Source organism: Colias croceus, chromosome 30, assembly GCF_905220415.1.
Source record: "Colias croceus chromosome 30, ilColCroc2.1".
Taxonomy (NCBI): domain Eukaryota; kingdom Metazoa; phylum Arthropoda; class Insecta; order Lepidoptera; family Pieridae; genus Colias; species Colias croceus.
Window position 1 is genome coordinate 3108847 of NC_059566.1, and position 18843 is coordinate 3127689.

The window sequence follows — 18843 nt, forward strand, 5'->3', positions numbered from 1 at the left end:
GACCAACGTAGTTATAAATAAATAAATAAATATAAATAATACAGGACGCAAGAACCTGAAGAACAGCAGAGGTTCTTCGTGGAGGAGCTAGTACAAGAACTACACACGCACACAGAGCTGATGCTGTCGCCAGAAATGTTCGTCACCAAGATGAAGTTGATAGAAGCGGCCAAGATATTTAGGATGCAGTATGGGTGAGTGAAATCATCAATTTGGAATTAAAAATAATAATTTAATGAATTATTTACCAAAATAAAATTTAATCTATACTTAATAATATTATAAAGCTGAAGAGTTTGTTTGAACGCCAGGAACTACTGGTCCGATTTGAATAAATTTTGTTTCGGTGTTAGATAGCCTATTTATCGAGGAAGCCTTCTCTATAGAGTATAGGCTATATTATATCATCATGCTAAGACCAACAGGAGACCAACCGTCATGTCATGGAGGAAGGTGACGATTGTGGAATCTTTGAATCTTTCCGAAAAAGTTTCACTTCTGCACGATCTTTTTTTCATATAATAATATTTTGTCGCGAAAACTTATGTAGCGAATGTTAGTGCTTATTGTCTCGAGTCCGACTCGCACTTGACCGATTTTTTGTGTTTTTTTGTTTATTTCTATTTTTTTTTCACAGGCACGCGCCTCACGAACTGTACACTTACATGCGGCGTTGTCTCGCTATGGAAATGGAGGTGATACAGAACGCTATGGGCCCGTATGTAGCCCAGCCGCAGACTGAACGGAAGTATAGTGAGGTTAGTTTGGGGCAAGGGGCACTTTTAGGGGCAAGGGGCACTTTTAGGGGCAAAGGGCACTTTCAGGGGCAAATGGGGCAAAGGGAACTTTCAGGAGCAAAGGGCACTTTCAGGGGCAAAGGGCACTTCAGGGGCAAGAGGCACTTTCAGGGGCAAAGGACACTTTCGGGGGCAAATGGGCATAGGGCACTTTCGGTGGCAAGTGGGGCAAATGGCACTTTCAGGGGCACTTTTGATGGCAAATGGGCCACAGGGCACTTTTAGGGGCAAGTGAAGCAAAGGGCACTTTTAGGGGCAAATAGGACACCGAACAAGAAAAAGGGGCACTTTTAGGGGCAAGGGGCACTTTTAGGGGCAAGGGGCACTTTTAGGGGCAAAGGGCACTTTCCGGGGCAAAAGGCACTTTCGGGGGCAAATGGGCAAAGGGCACTTTCGGGGGCAAATGGGCATAGGGCACTTTCAGGGGCAAATGGGCAAAGGGCACTTTCAGGGGCAAATGGCACTTTTGATGGCAAATGGGCCACAGGGCACTTTTAGGGGCAAATGGGGCAAAGGGCACCTTAAGGGGCAAATGGGCCACAGGACACTTTTAGGGGCAAGTGAAGCAAAGGGCACTTTTAGGGGCAAATGGGGCAAAGGCCACCTTAAGGGGCAAATGGGCCACAGGACACTTTTAGGGGCAAGTGAAGCAAAGGGCACTTTTAGGGGCAAATGGGACACCGAACGAGAAAATTTGCAATTTGGGCTAATATAGTAAGAAGATGCTTTTTGGGACAAATGGGACACATAGTAATGAAGCAGACTGTTTGGAGCAATTGGTACGGGGCAAATTGAATAGAATGTAGTACAGAATGCTATGGATGTCATACAAAATGCTAAAAATAGTTTTTTTTTTTTACTTTAAAGCTTAAACTAACATTACAGTACTCCAAAATTAATAATGCACATGCAAATCTTCGCTAATTTTCGTATTTCCAAAATGTATTTCATTTTACTAAACAAATTTTACTAAATTATGCATGAAGAAAATGCATTTAACCACTCTATATACATATCGTCTTCGGACGCTCCGGGAATATGACAGTTGTCGAACTGTGACTAAGATTTCTATGCGCATTATCACTATTGGAGTACTGTATGTAAATATGTATAATAAAATAGTAAGTAGTGTTGTGTCAATCTACAGCAAAAAGAATCTTACAGTTAGTGATTGCATATTTTGTGGAAATACATCGGTCTATAATATAATATTTTATCTAATAAAGCTGAAAAGTTTGTTTGTTTGAACGCGCTAATCTCGGGAACTACTGGTCCGATTTGAAAAATTTTTTCGGTGTTAGATAGCCCATTTATCGAGGAAGGCTATATAACATCACGCTAAGACCAACAGGAGCGGAGCAATGCGGGTACAACCGCGGGGCTCAGCTAGTAGAAATATAAAATTAATCATTAAAATAACTAATTTAAATTTAATGTTATTTCAGCTTATAACAGGTCTGCAAAACGTTCGTCAAAAAGTGAACATGGCGAGCGAAGAGATACGCAGCTTGCAAGCGAACATTGAATCTTTTTCGCTGCAATACCACGAGTGTTTGAAGAATAAAGGTATTTGTATAAATCTATACTAGTATTTAAAGTTGAATAGTTTGTTCGTTTGAACGCGCTAATCTCAGGAACTACTGGTCCGATTTGAAAAATTCTTTCGGTGTTAGATAGCCCATTTATCGAGGAATGCTATAGGCTATATATCATCGCGCTAAGACCAACAGGAGCGCAGCAATGCGGGTAAAACCGTACAGCACAGCTAGTAATAAATATTATCACCGTTATTTTTGATTATTATAATTTTTGTTCTCAAAAAGGATAGTATTTTCTTGTTTCATGTTTGATTTTACACGAGGATTGAAAAGATAAAGACTTTAACGGATTTTAAAGGGGATTTATTCATGATATTATTAAGGTTTATTTAATTTTTTTATTATAAATATTAATTTTCCATATTTCAGGACACATAAATTACTTGCAACAGTCCGGACCGATGACGAACGAACGTCGCGAATTGGAAGCGTGTCTCAGAGTTCAAATTGAGGAAATGGAGAGGAAATTGAACGCTTTGGTAAGCAAAAATAATAAATAAAATAAAAAAAGGCGTGTGTGTTGAGCACACGTGTCAGAAGTGAAACTTCTTTGGCAAGATTCTAAGATATCAAAAGTATCGTCTTACTCCGTGACGTGACGGTAATGGCAAGATGTAACCTTGAAATTACTCTCAACGCGCCTAAATAAGTTTCACTTCAATAATTTAGTTTAAAGAATTATGGGTGGATAATTTATGGTTATCTTTTTTTTTTAATATTTGAGAATGTTTTCGTTCATATAGATTTTTCGTGTTAATTGTAATAGATATACTTTTGATATCTATACTAATATTATAAAGAGGAAAGGTTTGTAATTATGTATGTGTGTATGGTTTTCACGCATAAACTACTGGACCGATTTCAAAAATTCTTTCACCATTAGAAGGTTGCATCTTCACTGAGCAACATAGGTTCCAGGAAATCCCACGGGAACGGGAACTATGCGGGTTTTTCTTTGAAAACGCGGGTGAAACCGCAGGCGGAAAGCTAGTTTTAAATAAATTGGGTGAAATTTAAAGTAATACTAAATTTAAAATAATAACTTTAACTTGATGAAATAATGTAATGGTTTAAAAGACAATATTATCATCAAACTCAAACATTTATTTATTCAATTAGACTTCTTCGTGAAGCACTTTTGAAACGTCATTACATATTAACATTTACCATCGAATTCTAAATGACCAAGTTATTATGTAAAAATAAAAACTCCTTTTAGATATACTTTAAAACCTATCTGTCTTAACACAAAAAACTTTAGACAGGGTTTAACTTTAAGCGCGGGTTCTCTTTAATCTGGTTTTGTCGTACTTCACATAGACAACTACACTCAGCGGCACGGAATCTTGGCCACTTACAAATTTGCCGATAAAAAAAGTTTGAATTGTTTTTCACGATTTTTTTGAATGCAGATATGTTAACATATTATTTGTTTAATTTTATGGTAAGAAATCATTGAGTTTGAGAATAATCTTTTACCACTTTTTAAGAGTTACTCGTAATTTGTGATTTGTGCGGTTAAGCCGAAGTTACGAATTGTTCGTTTTAAACTTTTTTTGATATCGTTTATGCCGTTTTAAGATATTGTTATTGTTGTACTATAGTCAATGATCATAACAAACAATAAAAAATGCCATTAACATCTGAACAACCTACTCAGGCCATCACAATGTTAGACCAATGACTGCCGCAACGTAAAGTACCTAATGTACAGTATGTACCTCGTTAGCGATGCACTATGCATGGAGAAGATACCAGGAGACTGGCAGCCACATGTGCAGACCAGGAAATGAAGGTGTGAGGTGCACATCAGCTCGAGAAGACCCGTTTATTGTTCGAGAGATACTCAGAAATGGCTTTCTGACAGTTTTTAGGATACGCCACCGGCTCTTAAACACCAGGATAATAAATGTGAGTGAGCAATCGGTGAGAAGACTAATGAAAGAAGTTAATTTGAAGGTTTGCCGACCAGCACGCCGTCCAGAACTCCTCAGACATCACAGAGAAGCACGTCTTCGTTTTGCACGAGAACATGAAAACTGGACCCACAGCCAGTGCGCTCGTGGGGTGTTCACAGATGGCTGCTAAGGTACTTTACGAGCTTCTGATAGCCAACAGTCAGTATAGAGGAGACGAGAAGAGAGGTTTTCACACATCACCACACTCAAAATGCGTATTGGGAGGTATAAGTTCCGATGCTCGCACGGAGTTATTTATCGTAGATAATGGCTTAAATTTGATCAGGTACATCGAGGAAATTCTCCAGGAACATGTTCAGCCCTATTACAGGTTTATCAGTGAAGAAAATTTGCTACTTATACACTATAACGCACGTCCGCGTGTCATACGATACGTATAAGAGTACCTTCAAGAGGTTATTATTGAAAAATTGGAGTGGCCAGCTCATAGCCCGGATCTTAATCCAATAGAACACATCTGGAACATGCTTAAAAGAAACATAAAGTTCGATTCCAACCCAGCACTAATGTTAGATGAGCTTAGAAATACAGCTGGGGCCGTTTGGTACACTATAGCTCAAGTGGTCTCCAAAAATGTATTCTAGAGTATGCCAGACTGGATGCAAACAGTGTTTAAAGCAAGAGAAGGAAGCTTTCAAGCATACAAGGCACCTGGTCCAGATGGTATATACCCAGCTTTATTACAATGGGGGGGACCGATACTCACGTCTCATCTATCTGCCATTCTGACATCCAGTCTTGCTCACGGCTATATACCGACCAGCTGGAGGACTGTTGACGTTATTTTCATTCCTAAACCAGGGAAAACAGACTACACGGATGCGAAAGCCCACAGACCTATCAGCCTCACATCCTTTTTACTGAAAACACTAGAACGGCTATGTGATAGACACATTAGAGATACTGCCCTCGCGCGTTTTCCACTACATCGGAACCAACATGCCTACAGCCATGGTAAATCTACCGATTCGGCCTTACACTGTGTGGTGTCCAAAATAGAAGAAGCCCTCCAAGAAAAATCAATGTGCCTGGGCACTTTCGTAGACATTGAGGGAGCTTTCGATAAGACACACTACTCAAGTATACAAAACGCCCTATCACAGCATGAGGTTAACCCCACAGTAGCCTCATGGATTATAAACATGCTAGGCAGTAGAGAGATACAACTTAGCAAGGATAAATCAAAGAAAGTGCTGGTCACCAGAGGCTGCCCACAAGGGGGAGTTCTTTCACCGCTCCTGTGGAACCTAGTTGTAAACGACTTGATCAGCACACTAAACAAAAACAAATTCCATACCATTGGATATGCAGACGACCTAGTAATACTTATCTCTGGTAAGTTCACGAGTGTTGTCTGTGAAATTACACAGAGAGCTCTATCGATAGTTGAGCGCTGGTGCAACAAATATGACCTTTCAGTGAACCCGCGCAAGACGGAACTTGTTCTATTCACCAACCGACGCCTTCTAGGAAGCTACCAGCTACCAAAGCTATTTGGCTCCGTACTTCAGTTATCGAAAGAGGTTAAGTACCTCGGGATTACCTTAGACGATAAACTTAACTGGAACAAACACCTTGAAAACAAGATCGAAAAAACAAGCATTTCTTTCTGGCAATGCCACAAAATGATTGGTAATAGATGGGGGCTCTCCCCGAAAATCACAATGTGGCTCTACAAAACCGTCATAAGACCAATGCTAACCTACGGCTCTGTGGTTTGGTGGCCAAGGACACAACAATCGGCGGCTATAAGCAAACTGCAGAGATTTCAAAGACTCGCCTGTCTGGCAATCACTGGCAGCATGAGCACAACACCAACTGCTGCGATTGAGGCAATGCTCGACCTGCCACCCCTACATCTTTTTGTAAGACAAGAAACTCTATCGACAGCTGTAAGGTTAAAGACACAAAACCTCTGGAGAATGTTGCCTACAGCACACAGTAAGATCTTAACTATAGCAGCTGAGAAGGAGTCCTCACTCCTTGCCATAAGTGATAAGATCCCAAAGCAATTCATCTTTGACAAGAAATATAAGATACAGCTACGTGAATACACGTCAGAACACAACAGCGTTGAAGACCTTCTAATCTTCACGGACGGGTCCAAGACTGGAAATGGTACGGGTGCTGGGGTCTTCTCTGAGGACCTAAACATTAACATCTCGCACCCCTTGGGACCCCATAATACAGTCTTTCAGGCTGAATGCCTAGGACTTCTACTTGCAGCTCCGGCCATTATTAAAAGAAATGTAACAAACTATTCGATTCGGATCCTATCGGATAGCAAAGCAGCACTCATGGCAATCAAAAGCCATGAAATCACTTCAGGGTTGACCCTTGAGTGTCACTTAGCCCTAACTAAGGTATGTGACCTGGGAAATTCCCTAGTATTACAATGGATAAAAGGACACAGTAGCTCACGTGGAAACGATGCTGCTGATATACTAGCCAGAAGGGCATCTGAAACACCGGTCATGGGACCTTTTCCCATTATACCGCTACCTGCTAGCTGGACCCGGATGATGATTACCCAGCTCACTAGCACTGCTCAGAGAGCGGAATGGTCAAGCAGATCTGACTGCAAGCAAGCCAGAGAAGCCCTACCGGACATTGACTCGAGACTTGCACGTCGGCTTCTCAACCTACGTAGAGTGCAACTACGTGTAATAACAGGGACCCTCACAGGGCACGGCCCCTTTAACAAACATCTCTTTAATCTAGGGATCACAGACAGTCCGCTATGCAGAGCATGCATGGCGACCGAGGAAACGGCAGCCCACGTCATCATGGAATGTAAGGGGGTTGCGGAGTACAGGGCAAGATACCTGGGGTCTCCTGGGTCCCTCCCCGAAGCCTTTGGCAGCCCTCACAAGCTGCTTGGCTTCATGGAGGAGCTCGGGTGGTTTCAGTTTTAGCTGGTTTCCCCCACCTCCCTCTCTCACGCAAAATAGGCGCTTGACGTCGAGTTGCGGAGAAATGCCCGTCTATTATTTAAGAGAAGGAAACACCCTTTATTAAAAGGTTCAATTTTTTTTTATTGAAACGTTCTTTCTAATTTTTTAGCATTTTTTAAGAAATCATTTAAATTTCACAGGAAAAGCGTAAATTCTTGTTTAATTCATATCTACTCGGTAGTACTTCTTATTAACTTCCAATTATTACTGAAAGTTAGTAAAAACATTAAAGTAACTAGTTTTGATTAAATTTTTATTGAATTTTGTAGTAGAAAAGAAATAGTGTTATTTTACGCAAAAATTTGCAGTGGCCAAGATTCCGTGCCGGTGAGTGTATTAAAGTGACAGATCCCTGGTTTAAAGTTAGTCTGTTTTTAAATTGTTTTGTGGTAATACCATATATTTTCGGTTTAATCACTTAAAATAAATTTAAAACAATCTCATTAAATTATAGGTAGCGCAAATAAACCAATCTCAAATGGAACTAGTTGATCACATGAAGGATAACATCGCTAACCTTCGTCAACTGCAGAGTCAAGTTTTGGACGAGGAGCTTATCAAGTGAGTATTAGAATCTATACATATAATGACCGCCTCCTTAGTACAGTGGTTGACGCGCGAGCGTAGCACCGAGGGGTCCTGAGTTTGATTCCCGGTGGAGACGAAGAAAAGAAATGTCTCGGTCTGGCAGGACACAGAAGCCTGATCACCTACTTGTCCCTAAAGAAAATCGATCAGTGAAACATATATGTATATTGCATATGCCCCTTACCCCACTACGGGGACATGGGACTTCACTTTACACATATAATAAAATGGTAGGAAAGGCAAAACTGTACATTTAATATTTTTTTAAAAGAATACGATGCACTATCAATATCGAAGTCAAGAATATGTTTTTGAATTTTCGTCTGTTTGTAAGTCCGGGTTAATCTCAGAAAGAACTGCATGGATTTAGTTCAAATTCTAATAATGCGTGTTTTTGCGCGAAGCTGTGGGCGAAAAGCTACATTTGATTTCATTTTTTTATATTAAGGAGACAAACATTGATTTTATTACAATTGATTATATTATGATAGCTCTATCAATTTGATTTATTGATTTGATTTCCCCTTCCAGATGGAAACGCGAACAGCAGTTAAGCGGTAACGGTGTCCCCATGCAATCAAATCTCAACACCATACAAGAATGGTGCGAATTACTAGCTGATTTGATATGGAGCACCCGGCAGCAAGTGAACAATGTTGCTAGAATCAACAGCAAGACGATTGTGGAGTTACGTCAGCCACATCTAGCTGAGATGCTCGATGAGATGAGCAAGCAGGTGGGTTCAGGTGGTAGAGGTCGGTCGAGATGCTACAGATGTTAGACGAAATGTATGTAATGAGAGGTGGGTCGAGATGGGTCCAGATGGTACAGGTGGATTAGGTGGGTCTAGATGGGTTGAGATGAGCAAGCATAAGCATAACAAAAAAATGTTCAAAATAACAGAGAAAATGCAATGATTTTCATGATTTGATCATTGGCCAAATAATAATTATCTTATTCAAAACGTCAAGTAACGTTATAAGAAAATATGCCACAAAATATTGTATTACTTAACCCTACTGCTATTATAAATGCGAAAGTTTGTGAGGTGTGTGTGTGTGTGTGTGTGTGTGTGTGTGTGTGTGTGTGTGTGTGTGTGTGTTTTTGTTACTCTTTCACGCAAATACTACTGAACCGATTACAATGAAATTTAGCATACATATAGAGGATAACTTGGATTAACACATAGGATAGGTTTTATCCCGGAAATCGCACGGCAACGGGAACTATGCGGATTTCCTTTGAAAACGCGGGCGAAGCCGCGGGCGGAAATCTAGTAAGACATATATGCTACTTCTTATCCCGGAAATCTCCCAGGAACGGGAACTATGCGGGTTTTTCTTTGAAAAAGCGGCGGAAATCTAGTAATATTAAAAAATTTCTTTTAACAGGTAACAAGCTTGCTATCAACTTTGGTGACATCTACTTTCGTTATCGAGAAGCAGCCGCCGCAAGTTATGAAAACCAACACACGGTGAGATCCCACTAATATTATATATGCGAAAGTTAGTATGTTTGTTTGTTTCTCCTTCACGCAAAAACTGTAGTACTGTTTTCGTGAAATTTAAGTGTGGTAAATTACACACATGTCACGACCGGATCCCATACTAAGCTTTCGCTTGTGTTATGGAAACCGGACGGCTGATAAACATACATATATTATTTTAAATAAATACTTATATAGATAATTAACACCCAGACACAGAGCAAACATATATGTTGATCACGCAAATATTTGCCCCGGGTGGGAATCGAACCCACGACCTCTGGCTTGGAAGGCAGGGTCACTACCAACCAAGCCAACCGGTCAGTCAATTGTAATGTTATCAAAATGTAATAATCTTCATTTCTATTACAGTTTTACGGCAACCGTTCGTCTGTTAGTCGGCGGACAATTGAATGTACACATGACACCCCCCAGAGTTACTGTAAGTATTATTTTATTGATTACTAGCTTACCGCCCGCTGCTTCGCCCGTTTTGACTTAAACCTAATAAATTATACACTAAAACCTTCCTCTTGAATCACTTTATCTATTAAAAAAAACCGCATCAAAATTCGTTGCATAGTTTTAAAGATTTAAGCATACAAAGGGACATAGGGACAGAGAAAGCGACTTTGTTTTATACTATGTAGTGATTATTTATTAATACTAAAAAGAGGAAAGTTTTTTGATTGTTTGTTCGTAACAAAGGAATGACTTTAACGAGTGAATTTAGCTATTTTTTTATCTCAATTTTAAAGCTACTACTAGTAGTAGTAGACTACTTTTTACTATCCTATAACTATAAAGTATAAACTACTAGCTTCCGCCCGCGGCTTCGCCCGCGTGGTGTTTTGATTAAAAGCAGCCTATGTTCTTTCTCAGGGTCTAAAGATTGTCTGCGCCTTATTTCATCAAAATCGGTTGAGAGGTTTAAGCGGGAAAGCGTAACAGACAGACAGACAGATAGACAGAGTTACTTTCGCATTTATAATATTAGTAGGGATTAGTATAGTTTTCACAAAAAAATGGAGATACCTTCTGAGCGAACAAATAATGTTCTATTCCTTTCTATTTTGATTTTCACTACATTTGATCAAACGTCTAAATATTTTATTTGTCAAGTAATTCTTTTGCACAGAAAAGTATAACTTTTCTTATTTTCGCTCTCATCTTACACAATAGTAATAGTTTTAAGAGGGCTTATTCAATTTAACGCAAGTCAAAAACTCCGCGATCTATTACGATAGATCGCGGCTTGCGCTATCCTTTTACTATGAACAGCATAAGTCCACAGGAGAGCGCCGAGCAACATGTCCTCTCTCTGGAAAGGCTCGCTGCCGACTGATTTTAATCGGGTCGCGCGCAGTGTTTTATAGTACTTTAAAAAAAATTGTAGAAAAATAATAGAGGTACCTTAGTTGATTTTTTAAATTTTATCTTATAAGTAAGACGTTCTTTTATTGCAATATGTAAAAATTATTTTTAACTAAGTCAAATATCTTGGTGAAAATAATCATTTTGTCGACTATAATTTCTAAAAAAATTCACATTGTTCGGATTTTAATTTCGTAAGTTAGGAGTCCAAAATAAAAAAATCTTTTAACTAACTATTTTAACAAGGATTTTTGCAGTTAGTTAAAAAAAATTGTGTGTTAGATCTATCAGCGATTTCAGATATTTTTAGCTTCGAAATTGACACTAAAAGCGAAATCAAGTAATCATCGGCTCAGTTATCTTGATGGTATTCACAAATACTGTATTAATTGAAAAAAACTCTTAACTAACTATATAGACAATAAAATTTCCTAAAATTATTAGTAATTCATATAGTATCACTGCTTCGACGGTACCGAACAAGTTAACATTGCGTTCTTTACGCTCCGTATAATTATCAAGTTTTTATAAGTAAATAATGGTTATTTTTAATAGTAATGTATATCATCAGTTTGCCGGTGAAACTAACTAACTAGTGACAATTTTGTGATTGTGAATGGACTTATAAACTGTGAGTAATAAACGAAATATTATAATTAATTATCGAACATTGCTTTGCATTCTTGACCTACGACAACCCGCAGAGTCGCCGCTTCTACAATCTACGCACACGTTAACAACTCGCTTGCATACCTATCTACCTACCATCTATTCAATCGCAACAGCATTTTGTACTGCGTATTGTCGTGTCTGATACCGCTTGGAGTTGCTATAATATTACCTTTGTAAAATAAAAAAATATTAATAATGTCAAGTACAAGAAATAAATGTTCGGCTTGCACTAATACAATTAGTAATAGAGAATATTTGGTATGTTCGTCGTGTAAAAAAAAATACGATCTTCAATGTGCGAATATGACATCTAAGGCATTCCATAACAACATGAACCTTGATCAGAAAAATAATTGGATATGCCCTGAATGTGTCTGCAAACAGCCAAAATGCGATAATACTAATACGCCCGTTAGAATGTCCAAAGCTGAGTCCATGATTGACACTCAAAATATCACTCAAACTTCTGCATCCGGTGAAGGATTTATAAATATGCGGACGAGAGGCCAGCGCAAAAATTCATTCGATTCTGAGGTTGACAGTGATGACTATGTTACAAAAGGTAGTTTGCGGGATATATTAAAGGAGGAGTTATCCAAATCACTCAATGTAACTATGGGTAATATGGTGTCCGATCAGCTTAAAAACATTCACCACGAAATCTCATCATTTAAAGAATCGTTAAATTTTTTCAATGCACAATTTGAGTTATTGAAAACATCGTTGGACGAAAGAAACATCTTAGTAGATGAACTCAAAAATGAGAATAATAAACTAAAGTCCACAGTTCTTGATCTCGGCACCAGACTGCATATTGTTGAACAGCAGCTTCGTGAAAATAACATCGAAATCAACGGTATTCCTGAAAACAAGGGCGAAATTCTGTCTAACACTCTGGGCCAGCTAGCGAAAACTGTAGGGGCGCCAATCGACGACAGCGATATTCTGCACGTAACCAGAGTTGCTAAGTACAATAAGGATAGCAGCCGTCCTAGGTCTGTTATAGCCAAACTACGTAGCACTCGCATTCGTGATACAATACTAGCCGCTGTTTCTAGATACAACAAAAATAATCCTGAAAACAAGCTCTCATCGCAGCATCTAGGGATCGCTGGACGGAAGTCTCCTGTCTTTGTATCAGAGCACCTAACTCCTGCAAATAAACAGCTCCATGCCGCTACACGACAAAAAGCTAAGGAACTCGGTTACAGATATGTGTGGATAAGAAACGCTAAGATATTTGTTCGGAAACAAGAGTTTGGCCAGGTCTTAACAATCCGTAATGACGATAGTCTTAAAGCTCTAGAATAAGTCTATTTTTATTATATTATTTTAGTAACTTAGGTGAATGTTGTAGATTTTAATGTACTATAATGCTTGATATATATTATCAGAATGTAAGAGGGCTTCGAACAAAAACGAACATTGTCTATAATAACATTTTACTTTGTAATTATGAAGTAATCATATTTACTGAAACCTGGTTAAACTCTAAAATCCATAATGGTGAGTTCATTGATAGTAATAGATACACAGTCTATCGTAACGATCGAAACAGTTCTGTGAGTTCATCGAAATCTGATGGTGGCGGTGTTATGGTGGCTGTTTCAAATGATATAAACTCCTACCGTGTTTCTAAATGGGAATCTAAAACTTGTACTGCTGAAGATTTATGGGTGGTTGTAGAAGTAAGTAGTAATGATAACATTAGATCATGTCTAAAAGTTGCAATTTGTGCGGTGTATCTGCCACCACCTGTAAATTTACTTACCCTAAGTAATTATTTGGATAATATAAATAACTTGGTATCTGATAATTTTGATGATATAATTATTATTGGTGATTTTAACATGGGATTTGTTAAGTGGACTGTACAGGATGATAATTATTTTCCAACCCCTTCTGACTATCAAAATGCCTTGGGTTATTGTTTAATTGATTTTATGTCTGTAAATAATTTTAATCAGCTCAATACAATTCCCAATAAAGATGGCAAGATTTTGGATCTTGTTATAACAAACATAGCGAATGCTCACGTATCACAGCCTACTGATATTCTCAGTAAGCTCGATCCATTCCATCCTCAATTAGTTATCACGTTGTCACTTTCTAGATATAAAAACCTCCATGCTCGTAGTCAGTCACATTTAAATTTTTACAAAGCTGACTATTCGGGAATAATAAATCATCTAAAGTCGATTAACTGGGCTGATGTTTTTAATAATTGTATAAATGTTGACGCAATGGTTGAGAGATTCTATGATGTATTGTATGATGTCATAAATAAATTTGTTCCGAAACGTTGGTCTGTTAAAGGTAAATATCCACCATGGTACAGTCATACACTTATTAGGCTATTGAAAGAAAAACACAAATTGCGCTTGAAGTTCATAAAGTTTAATAATCCCCGAGACAAACTAGAATTTGATATTGTAAGAGACCGTGCTCACAAATTACACGATGTTTGTCTGAGTAAATATAAACGTAATCTTGAGGAAAATATTCAATCTAACCCTAAACATTTCTGGAAGTTTATAAATTCTAAGCGCAAAAATGTATCTAATATTCCTTCTTGTATGTACCTAGATGATCAAATTGCGAAAAGGGGGCCTGATATTTCAAATCTATTCGCGGAGAAATTTTCCTCAATTTTTACCAATTACTCTCCTATGAATCTAGTATTACCTGTTTCTAGCTGTAATATTCCTACTTTATGCAAGTTACAATTTACTGAAAATGAGGTCGCTAAAAAATTGAAACACTTAGACGCATTCAAAGGCGGCGGACCGGATGGTATTCCACCCCTATTTTTCAAACGTTGTTATGTCGTAATTGCCTTACCTGTTAGTAAGATTATTAATCGTTCGTTAGACAGTGGAACATTCCCTTCTGAGTGGAAGAAGGCCAGAATTGTGCCTGTCTATAAGAAAGGCGACACTGACAATGTGCGAAATTATCGACCGATCTCTATTTTATCTTGCTTAGCCAAGTTGTTTGAGTCTCTCTTATGTCCTATAATTACCAGTCACACGTCCTGCTTCATTAACTCAAACCAACATGGGTTCCTTAAGGGACGATCTGTGGAGACCAATCTGGTTGACTATATATCACATATATCTAGAGAGGTAGATAAAGGTAATGAGGTCCACAGTGTTTACACTGACTTTTCGAGTGCATTCGATAGAGTTAGCCATGACCTCCTTTTGCTCAAACTTGAATCATATGGAATATATGGTTCTCTGTTATGTTGGTTTGGCTCTTACCTAAAAAATAGAATGCAGATCGTTACTGTAAAAGGATATGAGTCTAATCCTTATACCTTAACCTCAGGAGTTCCCCAGGGTTCCCATTTGGGACCGATATTGTTCAGCCTGTACATTAATGATATAAGTCGCGTTATCAACCACTGTAGCTTCTCTATATTTGCCGATGACCTCAAGATATTTAAAACGATCCGTTCTCAACAGGACGTCTTGTTGATGCAATCTGATTTGGACAGAATTGTAGAGTGGTGCATAGACAATAATATGGTACTGAATGCTGAGAAATGTTTTTTAATTAAGTTAACCCGGAAGAAGATACCTACATCAGCAATTTATACTATAAATAAAGATATTGTGTGTGAATGTAATGAAATCCGTGACTTAGGGGTAATAATTGATAGTGAATTAAAATTTTGTTCTCATATTAATACAGTTGTAAAAAAATCATCACAAATGTTAGGCTTTTTAAAAAGGAATACCAAATCATTTAGTGTACAAACTAAACTGTGTCTTTTTAACTCATTAGTACGATCCCAACTAGAATACGCCAGTGTGGTTTGGAATCCCCTCTACTCAGTGCATTCTCAACGTATTGAAAATATTCAACGTAAGTTCAGCCGGCACATTGCGTTTATTTCTCAAGGTATATCTCATAGAAACCCTTACGACACCCGTTTAGCGTTCTTCAATATGATATCTCTTCGTAATCGTAGGCTACAAAGGGATATCTTGTTTTTATACAAAATAATAAGAGGCATTATTGTATGTCCACAAATCTTTGAGCAAATTAGGTTTACAGTGCCTAGTAAAATACCCCGTCTTCCCATATCTAGAGCTTTCGACCTGCCGTTTTATCGGAATAATGTTGGTAAAAATTCGCCAATTATTAGAATGTGCAGTGAGTTTAATGTTTTGTGCGCATCTCAGCCTAATTTGGTGGATATTTACTTTGATTCGTATTCAATTTTTTCTATAAATATTGTTAATTACTTTAAAAATAATAACGTTAGTCATAACAAAATTTAACGTAAGCGTTGTGTTGATTTAGTTGGTACTATTTAAGTAAGTTTAAGATATAAAAATTAATTTGTCCTTACCTATAATTGGTTGATACATCCTTAACATTTATGTATTTCTAGATTTAAGCTTGCAAGATTTGTATGTATTTACTGTTGGTTTGGCTTAATAAATAAATAAATAAATAAATAAATAAATAAATGTTTGTAAGATAAGTGGTTGATGGACAATCTGGTTTGAAAAATCACATATTTGAGCCAAACAGCGCACGGACCGCGTACACGGCCTTAATTAAAAATAACTTTTCTTATTTTCTCTCTCAGGTTGTCATAATATCGGAACAACAAGCCCAGCTGCTCCTAAAGAGCGACTCGCAGAGTGGTCGCGGGAAACAGCCGGTCGAATGCGGGGATATATTGAACAACAGCGGGTGTATGGAGTACCAGCCGACTAGCCGGCAGTTGAGCGTCAGTTTCAGGTATAAAATTGGTTAAAAATGTGTCAAAATTGTCAAAAAATTGGTCATAAATGTGAAAAGTTGATCGAATGTGTCAAAAATATTGAAAGGGTCAAGAATGTCAAATTTGGCTCGTTTGACTCGTTATAATTAACTAGATAGTCATTAAGCAGCCGGTCGAATGCGGGGATATATTGAACAACAGCGGGTGTATGGAGTACCAGCCGACTAGCCGGCAGCTGAGCGTCAGTTTCAGGTAAGAAATTGGTTAAAAATGTGTCAAAATTGTCAAAAAATTGGTCATAAATGTGAAAAGTTGATCGAATGTGTCAAAAATATTGAAAGGGTCAAGCATGTCAAATTTGGCTCGTTTGACTCGTTATAATGAACTAGATAGTCAGTAAGCAGCCGGTCGAATGCGGGGATATATTGAACAATAGCGGGTGTATGGGTACCAGCCGACTAGCCGGCAGTTGAGCGTCAGTTTCAGGTAAAAAATTGGAAAAAGTGTCAAAAAAAAATGTGAAAAATGTCTCGTGTGTGTCAAAAATGTGAAAAGTTGGTCGAATATGTCAAAAATGTTAAAAGGGTCAAGTATGTCAATTTTGTCAACAATGTGTCGAATGTGTCAAATTTGTCAAAAATGTGTCGATTGTGTCCAACGTGTCGATAAAAACATGTGGCTCGTTTGACTCGTTATAATGAACTAGATAGTCATTAAGAAGGGGATATATTGAACAACAGCGGGTGTATGAAGTATCAGCCGACTAGCCGGCAGCTGAGCGTCAGTTTCAGGTAAAAAATATAAAAGGTAAAAGCGGCGTGTGTCACTCGGGGACTGTGGCGGTTGCGCTATTGCATGCTATGCCTTCAAGCCACACCTCCGCCCGTCCCCGTGGGGAGCGTGAGGTTTGTTCGTTACGGAATTTCTCGATTCGGTCCCCGCGCTCAAGGCCCGCGATAGAAGCTATGCAATAGCTTAAAAAATGTGAAAAATGTCTCGTGTGTGTCAAAAATGTCGAATGTCAAATTTGTGTCAAATGTGTCAAATACGTCAAAAATATGTAGAATATGTCAAATTTGTCAAAAATGTGTCGAATTGGTCAATAATGCCAAATTTGTCAAGCTATAAATAACAAATATTAACCTTACAATTTAATGTTACAGGAACATGCAATTGCGTAAAATAAAACGCGCCGAGAAGAAGGGCACGGAGAGTGTCATGGACGAAAAGTTGACTCTGCTGTTCCAGTCCGAGTTCAATGTGGGCGGCGGAGAGTTGGTGTTCCAGGTGAGTTGGAGAGAGAGAGAGAGAGAGGAGAAAGAGAATGAGTTGGAGAGATAGAGAGAGGAGAAAGAGAATGAGAGTGAGAGGGAGGGAAAGGGGGAGGGAGGGAGAGTGGGAGAGTGGGAGGGAGGGAGAGATAGTGGGAGGGAGGAAGAGTGAGAGAATTGTTGAATTTAATTTGATTTGAATTTGAATTATTGATGGCAATTGTTTAATTTATCGGTATATTGTATTTTTGACTTCACGATATGGCAATTATTTAATCGATATTGTATTCTCGATAAATGAATGCCCCAATTATTTATTATTTTAATCCCACAGGTGTGGACGCTATCCCTGCCCGTGGTGGTGATAGTGCACGGCAACCAGGAGCCCCACGGGTGGGCCACGGTCACGTGGGACAACGCGTTCAGTGGGCCTGGGCGGGTGCCCTTCGCTGTACCTGACAAGGTTACAAATTAAAGATTTTTAACGGATTTTAAAATCAATTTATTTATTACTCTGCGCGGTTTCACCCCCGTGGCTCCACTCCTGTTGGTCGTAGCGTGATGATATATAGACTATAGCCTTTCTCGATAAATGGGCTATCTAACACCGAAAGAATTTTTCAAATCGGGCCAGTAGTTCCCGAGATTAGCGCGTTCAAACAAACAAACTCTTCAGCTTTATAATATTAGTATAGATAATAGATTTTTGAGTCATATACAGGTATTTCAATTAAAACAGATTCCTTTGTTGTGAATCATCAGTTATTTGTAATTGGGGTTTAAGAAATGTATAGTCTATGAGCTGTATTTTTAGACAACCAGTGTGTGTAACTATTGTATTAGAAAGAAGAAAATATAATTTGTTCTTCAATCGTGGGACAATGAAGTTTATCTATATCTATAATATAAAAATGAATCGCAAAATGTGTTGGTAAGCGCATAACTCGAGAACAACTGAACCGATTTCGTTAATTCTTTTTTTATTACATTTCTTGAAGTACGAGGATGGTTCTTATGGAGAGAAAATGTAAAAATGCACCACGGGCGAAGCCGGGGCGGACCGCTAGTACAAAATAAAGTAAATTAACACATAATATGAAAACGTTATAATGAATTCTTTGTTTTTTTACAGGTCACTTGGGGCCAACTCGCGGAAACTCTGCGCATCAAATTCTGCTCAGCCACGGGTGGGGATCTTTCCGAGGATAACCTGAGATTCCTCGCTGAGAAGATATTTAGGTATTTCTCAAATTTATGATGTCATTATTGCTTTTATTATAACGTACAATTATAGTCGAGCCAATTTAATAGGCAACATTTGACGTCTATCAATTTTATCTTCGAAGATAATGTGAATTAATCGATACGGATTTGAAACATTTG

The 18843-nt window shown here is 38.3% G+C and overlaps 1 protein-coding gene across 10 annotated transcripts in view; it reads left to right on the forward strand.

Annotated features, from left to right (window-relative positions):
* The window catches only part of LOC123704742 (signal transducer and activator of transcription 5B), a 49311-nt gene that overhangs the window by 4569 nt on the left and 25899 nt on the right, over positions 1 to 18843 (forward strand). For 9 of the 10 annotated variants that reach the window (XM_045653198.1, XM_045653192.1, XM_045653200.1 and 6 more), the window contains 12 exons: positions 45 to 194; positions 638 to 758; positions 2243 to 2363; positions 2765 to 2874; positions 7783 to 7889; positions 8448 to 8652; positions 9308 to 9390; positions 9775 to 9844; positions 16052 to 16206; positions 17353 to 17476; positions 17795 to 17923; positions 18593 to 18699. In XM_045653198.1, the coding sequence (XP_045509154.1) occupies positions 45 to 194; positions 638 to 758; positions 2243 to 2363; positions 2765 to 2874; positions 7783 to 7889; positions 8448 to 8652; positions 9308 to 9390; positions 9775 to 9844; positions 16052 to 16206; positions 17353 to 17476; positions 17795 to 17923; positions 18593 to 18699 (1482 nt within the window). Of the gene's footprint in view, positions 1 to 44; positions 195 to 637; positions 759 to 2242; positions 2364 to 2764; positions 2875 to 7782; positions 7890 to 8447; positions 8653 to 9307; positions 9391 to 9774; positions 9845 to 16051; positions 16207 to 16393; positions 16442 to 17352; positions 17477 to 17794; positions 17924 to 18592; positions 18700 to 18843 lie in introns of all 10 variants that reach the window. The other variant, XM_045653193.1, reaches the window with a different exon arrangement.